Source organism: Scophthalmus maximus, chromosome 19 (genome assembly GCF_022379125.1).
Source record: "Scophthalmus maximus strain ysfricsl-2021 chromosome 19, ASM2237912v1, whole genome shotgun sequence".
Taxonomy (NCBI): Eukaryota; Metazoa; Chordata; class Actinopteri; order Pleuronectiformes; family Scophthalmidae; genus Scophthalmus; species Scophthalmus maximus.
In genome coordinates this window covers 10,205,128-10,213,003 of record NC_061533.1, presented here as the reverse complement: position 1 = coordinate 10,213,003, position 7,876 = coordinate 10,205,128, and the positions used below count along the sequence as shown (strand labels likewise).

The 7,876-nt window shown below is 41.8% G+C and overlaps 1 protein-coding gene across 9 annotated transcripts in view; it reads right to left on the bottom strand.

The window, feature by feature from the left end:
- Nucleotides 1-441: 441 nt before the first annotated feature.
- The window catches only part of pde4d (phosphodiesterase 4D, cAMP-specific), a 147,461-nt gene continuing 140,026 nt past the window's right edge, over nt 442-7,876 (bottom strand). For 8 of the 9 annotated variants that reach the window (XM_035639780.2, XM_035639779.2, XM_035639778.2 and 5 more), the window contains 5 exons: nt 7,596-7,695; nt 5,585-5,739; nt 5,267-5,389; nt 4,461-4,643; nt 442-4,356 (listed from right to left, as the gene is read on the bottom strand). In XM_035639780.2, the coding sequence (XP_035495673.1) occupies nt 3,826-4,356; nt 4,461-4,643; nt 5,267-5,389; nt 5,585-5,739; nt 7,596-7,695 (1,092 nt within the window). In that variant the 3' untranslated portion in view covers nt 442-3,825. Of the gene's footprint in view, nt 4,357-4,460; nt 4,644-5,266; nt 5,390-5,584; nt 5,740-7,210; nt 7,301-7,595; nt 7,696-7,876 lie in introns of those variants that run through there. The other variant, XM_047329126.1, reaches the window with a different exon arrangement.

The following is a 7,876-nucleotide window of genomic DNA, read 5'->3' as shown; positions in this document are numbered from 1 at the left end:
TCGAATCATTATTCAGAGCGACAGAACTGCGATTTTGGGTAATTGGTAGTCAATTAATGTATCGATTTACAATATAGCAGACTGACATGCCTGTGTAGTTACTCTATTTAGTTAGTCAATACGTTTTTTTAAAGACATTTTTTATTTATAATTTAATGCTTTAATGGGCATGTTGATTTGATTCAGATGTGCTGATAATATACAATCTGATTATTTAAACCTCTTACCTTTCATAAGGGCAACACAGACGGTCCATTGCCTCTAATCTGCTGCTCACTTCTGGGAACTATTTAGAGGCTCCATGATCCGCCATTGCTGGAAAAAATAAATAAATAAAAAATATCCTGTCATACTGTCATCTCTTTCACCAATAAATCAGTAGGCGAGTGCATCCACCCCGGCTTTATATTGGCCTTTGTCTCAATGACAACAAGAATCCAGTGAGTAGGCAGAATCAACCCATGCTTTTATTTAATCCATTGCATATAAAAACTTTTTTTCATTCTTTTTTCATTAGTTTTTTTACATAAAGTTGTATGATCTACAGTGCTATCCAATAGACTGCAATTAACAAGGAATCCATTAAAATAACATTTGAATTGTCCTGTGAAACTTCCAGACAAGTTGGCATTCTAAAGACATAACCCAGAAAATAATTGTCCTGAAGACCTTTTTTAAGTTACAGTTTGTGTTTTCCTTTCATACCATAAAAAAATAGAACACATAATGAGAAAAAAACCCACTGTTTCCATTGGTCCAGGGCTGTTTAGAATCTACAGTATGTGTGTCAAAATAGGAGTCCTCTTCTTTTTGGACAATGATGTCACTCACCCCAAAGCCCCGAATCCCACCCTCCCGACCCCGACCCCGACCCCGCCCCCGCCCCCCCTTCACTACAGGAATATACTTAACCCTTCTCCTGTCCAGGCAGAAAGATGTCAGGTTTGTGATATTGCAAGTAATGTGAGTTGAAGTGTGGGCCGAGCATAGATAAGCAACACACTGTCAGTGTTTCAGCCATAATTAATGCAGCAGTGGCTGAACATGCAGACGTGTGTCAAAGCCTCTGTGCGTCCAAGGCCGTGGTCGAGCACCAACTACACACTCCTGTTGCGCCCCATTCAGTGTTTGTAGCCGTGACACAACCGGAAAGATGTAGACAACACTGCGATAACTTCACACACAGACACAAAGAGGCAAAGTTACTCCCATATTGTTTACATCCAACACGCCGAATCACGTCTTTGAGTGTAGTGGCAGGGTGTAAAGAAAGTATGAGTAGTCCAGACCAGGTCTGTAGCAAATGTGACTCTTCGACATCCAGCTATAGGCCACACATCACTCAAGTAGTAAATCTATGACTTGCAGTTGACCTGAATCTCTACAAACCTCTGCACTCACAACATATTTTCTACCCAGTGACACATTTTTTTTATGGAAATTGTGTTTGGCTGTGACAGTAAAAAGGCAACTTTTTTTTTTTTTCACAACAAGAGATCAGGCCAACCCAAGCCAAAAGCTTCACTAATGCAGCAAAAAGAGAACTAGAAAGTAAAAGAATTAAAAAGTTTAAGTAAATTACATGCGTTGAATTTAAGGCACAGCCCATGGGCCAAGGAACAGCTTCTTTTAAAAAAAACAATTTGGCTTTCCCCCTCTCTTCATTGAGCTAGTTCTCAGATAAGCAACATGTTGATGGATATTCTTTTTTTTCTTTTACACTGAAGCTCATGTGTAATAAACATTCTCTCAACAAGAGGTACGCAAATACAGCCACACCATCACCAAAAGGGATGATAAGAATCAACCATTTACAACAAACGGCATTATGATAGTAATAACATTAATAATTATATATTATATACAGCACAATAAATATATGTTTGTAAACAGCGATAAAACCAGAAAATCTTATTACAGGTAAGGGCATTGGGTGAGGATGAAGTAAAGGAATGAAAGATTAAACAAACATTTTGAAATGACACATAATTAAAATAAGCACTCTTAAAAAAGCAATGTGCAGATTTTCAAGTGTTTTTTTCCTTTTGATTTTTTTTTTCCTTTTGTGGATTTTCTATATTTTATGTACACAGAGAGAAAAAAACATATTTGGGTACTGTAACTGGCAAGCCTGTACTGTGGTCTATGCTACAGCGAAATATTTACTGTACCACCTTTATATTGCAAAAACAATTCAACAAATAGAAAAATATACAAATAAATAATAGCATCAGGTATAAAGTGAAAAATTATAGAAAATGAAAAAAGGAAGAGACTCTTGGCCGAGATGTATAAGACAGCATCGTTCAAGCCCAAGTATGCATGACTGAGTGTTTTGGCGAGTTGAAACATATTAAAGAAAAATATTAAAGTGATGACATATGAATATATCAGTGCATTAGAGTATCCACAGAGAATAGTCTTATCTGATGACTACACAATGAAGCCGATTGTCTTGTTGAAAACAAAGACAGCCATTGGGTTTAATTTTGTAAAATCAAATATCATTCTGTTGTTGAAAGAAAATTAAATCATAGAGATTAACGAAAAATGAACTGGCTGAAGTCGAGCGGGTATGAGGCTGTGGGTGATGTGTGCATCAAACAAAATGTGCAAGAAAAATAAAAGAAAGGAAAATAAAGGCTTTCATTACATTGGTATGAAATCACTCAGTAATTATTAACACCGTTATACTCAGAGCACTAATCAAGCGACTAAAAAAAGGTGCTTTTTGTATCAACTACAAAGCATTGCATTGTCTCAGAATGCGTTCAAAAGAACCGCAGGCAACAATAATAACATTTTAAAAGGCGTCATCCACATCATTAACAATTCCAATGAGAGTAAAGCATGACATGTCAGGTTTCTGCTTCCGTCTCAGTGAAACTCAGCGAAAAAGTAATAGTTATTATGAATAAATTCGAAATTTCAAATCACAGGACAAACCAAATATGAGTATAGTGGTATGGGAAAAGTAGTATAAATGCGGTTGGGGCAAGTGCAAACACCTCAGAACACTCCGAATGTAACCCGGCTGTAGAGATACCCCGTCAAAAACACCTGACTCATTTCTCCCCATTGGTTTCCAAAAAAAACCCCCTCTTCTTCTTCGCTAACAAAAGAAAACCTAGGATTGCAAAAGTAAATTCTAGAAAATATTTGACTCTTACATACAGTACAATAAAAAAAAAGAGAAAAGAACGAGGTCGAGGACAGCATCGGCGGCTGTTTAGATTTGAGCTTTGTGTCAGTCAGGTTTTCAAGGAAGACTACCATGTCAGAAATGTGTCTTGAAAAGCTCCCCAGTGTGCTGCAGCTTTCATCTCTGCGGCATCCCGTCAGGATTTTGGCAGAACGGCAGAATAACATGCCTCCTAATCTGTGGTGCGGAGGAAATGCCGGGGAGGGAGATTCTCCTCGGACACACCAGTAACCATCTCTGTAGAGTATGGGCACTTGATAAAACACTGCTAAACTTTCAGGCAAGGCTGAGACGAAGCGGGGGGAAGGGAAATGTGACATTATCTACCACGAGAAACAGACCGTGAGCTGTTCGGTGTAGAATTGAAGTAAAGACACACCGCTTCAGTAAAAATGGGAATGGTGAGGAGTTTTCCTGAGTGCAAAAAAACTTGAAGAAGTACCAGTGGGCGTGTCTGAACAAAGCTGACAGGAGGAGTGGCCAAGGTGAAGAGCAGCGAACGCTTTGGAACCATAAACATAGATGTATAAAAAACACAGACTCCACAAAACCCAAAAATATTCTATAAATAATCATCTGTAGTTACTAAGAAGAACAGTTAATCAGGTGCTGTCCATAAACTGCTATGTTTCCGGGGATTTCTCTCTATCCTCCTTGTCCTCCGCCTCTGCTACCTCTTCCTCCACCACACGTGGTTGTGAGCAGGGTGTCTCCTCCTCCTCTGCTACCTCCTCTTCTTCGTCCTCCCCAACCTGTTCGTCCAAGGGAATCTCCGTGGATTCAGAGTCCTGCGTGCAGAGTGTTTTGGAGTCAGTACAGCTGTTGTCCTCCTCATCCTCATCCTCCTCCTCCTCCTCATCCTCCTCCTCCTCCTCCTCCTCATCTTCCTCCTCTTCTGGCTGGCTGCCACTGTCTTTCTCAGTGTCCGACTCCCCGTCCTCCTCCAGGGTGAGCTCAAACTGGAACTTGTCCCCTCCTGGGGGACGCGTGCCATCCTCAGGCTCGTCATGCGTGGGAGAGGGACTTTGGGGGATGGTGCTTTGGTACCACTCCCTGTTGTCCTCCAACGTGTCCAGGATGTCCTGGGCATCAGGATGGACCAGGTCAGCCCACGTCTCCCACAAAGGGTGAACGATGTAGTCTATAAAACCAACCTTAAAAGATGCAAGAGGAGAAAGAAAAACAGGTAATTCAGTGTTTGTCTAAGCACAGTATGTAGTGTGCATGGGCAGATCATTTGTGTGTCTGTTTGCACTACCTGGCTCTTTTCTACTGAAGCATTGTGTTTGTCACACATGGGGCTGATCTCCATGCCTCTCTCCCTCTCTCGGTCACCCTGGCTGAAGAACTCCTCCATGATGCGGTCCGTCCACTGCCGGTACAGCTGGAGAGGCTTCGTGGGGTTGCTCAGGTCCGCACAGTGCACCATGTTCTGGAGAACCTGAATACAACAGAACACCACGGTCTCAAACAAGGTGCCGATTGGAAGCCACATGTTCCATGACGAAGGGTAGGCTGAAGCATTAGGGTTCGGTCACAGCACCATCTGCAACCGTGGTATGTACTGTAAGGCTGAACTTTGATTCAACGAATTTGTTCCATTTGCAATCCAAACATTCAAGAGGGGGCATCCAAAATGGAGGAGGCTCTCATGTCACCGTCACATGGCCTAGTAAAATTTCTGGAAAAGGTCAGAGTGAGCCCAGGTGACATTACAGCAGGAATATCTTCAGCATATTTACAGCAAGTGGGTGTGTTGATGACTGGAACCGCGCCACGTCCCGCCTCCGGCGTGCTCTACCCAGACGCCACCAAAAATTTTCCGGACATTTTCCTGAGTTTCAGGAAGCCGCTACGGTGTCACTATAAGTTTTCAGCCAAATAAATTACAAATACATTTGGAATTTTTGCAGTGATTTGGCATGAATGTTTGTATGTGAATGTAGAAACCTTTCAAAAATGTTGCAGGAACTTCAAGAGAAAAATAAATGATTCTTTTAGATGTGCATGAAAAACCCAGTGATGTGGATCTTGCAGATTTAAATCTGGCAGCTTTATTCTGACCTGTATCCTGTCAGAGTAGTTATCCAGCAGCAAGACACCAGAGCTGGTCACCTTCTTGGTTTCCACCATGGTTTTCAGATCAGCCAGTAGATTCATGTGCTTCGACATGTCTGTTGCCAGCACCTTAGGACACCCAGAGCCAAGTCGTTAGTATTCAGTCAAACATATATAAGAAGCATTTCTCCTCAAATGAAATCTTAGATTTTGAATGTATGGTCTTTAACATTCCACTCAATAGTTATTTTGTAACCGTTCCCTCTGAACAAAGTAGTTAATTTTGTATAAGCCTTATCGAAAAGACATACTCTTTTCACTTACAATGTCAATGACCATCTTTCGCAGTGATTGTCTTTGTTTTTTGGTCAAGTTTTGGAAGATGTCACAGTTCTCCTCTTGTAGGAGCTTGAAACCAACTGCTAGGTGGTGGTTCTCCAACACCGACGAGTCATTGTACATCAACGCTAGCTCAGAATCTGCAGGGAAGACACAATTCATCGGTTTAGTTTATGGAATTGTGGTTTTTCAAGTATTTAAAAAAATCAAAATGGACACAAACAACAGAATTTATGCATCAATCACTTTTAAAGTTATTCTATCATTTTCTACTGCACCAGCGTGTTTTACACTGAGAGGTTTCCCCACTCTGGGTCATTTGAAGGTCCTCTAGCTGTATTTAGATTTTCCATTAAGATGCATTAGTCTTGGCCACAGTGGAACAGAGCAGCGGAACGGAGAAAGGGGATCCTGCTCTGTTGCTCTGTGGCCGACAGAATATCGGTCTGCTGGCTCCGGACTAGGATGACTCACACTGCCCTTACTTCAGGGATTCCCCATTTGGGCTTGTGGGAGGAAACACACTTTTTGTGTGTTGAATGTGTGAGACTGTGCACTGTCTGTTCTGTGCTCGGATAAGGTTTTACTAATGCTCTTATGTAACACTTGAGATGTTCTCCAGAATGGCTGTTTAAGGTGAGACTCTGTGGTAGTATAAACTCTGCTTTTGCTTGTATTCATCTAAATTACCAAAGTAAGGTGATATTTCTATCACCTCCAGCCATGAGCGACTGAGTCAGTTAGAGCAGATATAGCAGGGATTCACTTTCTTGCTTGAGGACAATTTAGATACCAACACAACACAATAAAGCCTGTTAGTCCAGTTAAAGGCTCAGTTCACCCAATTCCACAACTACCATTGGTGGCATATAGTCTTCTAGTCATGCAGACAGTTCTACATTTATTTTTCTTTCTTCCACCTTGCCATTCTTCTTTCTGACTTTAAGACAGTAGCAGAGGTTGTCACTGAGCTAGGTCAACATCTGTGTAAAAGGGAGAGCCGGCACGACGGAACGAGAAACCTACACCACTGTGTTACATGTCATGCCCTTTGATTCTGGAACTCCGGGACGCCAATCTCAAATCACCCACTTCTGTGAAAGAAGAATCTTGAAAAAGAATCTTCTTTACAGCAGTACAGCAAGATCCCTGTATAATTGGGGATTGGGTCTACTGAAAAGAGCCTGTCACTGTTGATTGATCAGGCCAAAATAACAAGGGGATTGCTAAAAGAGAAAACAAAATTCTGGCTGCAGTCGAACAGTCTTTTGTGCTTAGGAAAGTTCAGGAATCAAGGTGGCAGCCTCGAGTTGTCTTAACGCTAAGCAAAGATGCTTCAGTGCCTCCTTTCTCATCTCCAGTACCATAGGATACACTGGACCATCCTTTACGAAAGGAAAGGAGACAATGCCATAATTGGTAACAACATCAATTGCCCCATCTGTTCAGTATAACATCTGTCGTCGCATAATTACGTGTCCTGGTGATGTGCAGTTGGATTCTCTTAGGTTTTTCTTTTGTCCTTATGTATTATCCTTCACATGTTTTCTTGACCTTATGATGTTTTTATTGGAGATCAAAAAAAAGTGGTTAGAAGAGGATATTCTTGACCTCAGCCTGGTTAGCGAGCCAACTGTAACAGGGTGGAGGCAGATTTCTCAACAACCAAAGCTCTCTACAGTTGTCTGCATGGTTAGATACCTATAGAGGTATAAATGAGAAAAATGATTCATCTATTAGTCACTAAACAGACTTTACACTAAATATGCAGACAAATTGTGTATATATAAAGTTGAATTCCTCCGAGAAGGGTTAATTGTTTGCAACCTGCTACTGTGTGCATGTGTGTGTGTGTGCGAGCTAGGCAGAGGCTACAGCGTGCATGTTCCCACCTGGGTGTCACACGGTGACTGTGTGTTCCTGTTTGTGAATATGCACTGAGAGAACTGCTGAGCCACTGACGTAGCTGTTGGGACGGCACCGTATTTAGACTCACTGGTGTTGATGAGGAACTGGTTGGAGACTCCAGGATGGTCCACGTCGTGAATTGCGCTGGCAAAGATGGCAGCTAAGATCTCGAGGTCTGTGAACACAGCCTAGAATATAAAGGAACCGAGCACAGAGGGGAAGGGGAAGGAGGGCATTGATGAGAGAATCAAATCGTTGGGACAAAAATATCCTTGCAAGTAAGAGCCATTGATTGGACTTTGAGCAAGAGTTTGATTGAAGCTGATTGTGGAGGCGTGGGCATTTGTGTGCGCATGTGTATATGGCAGT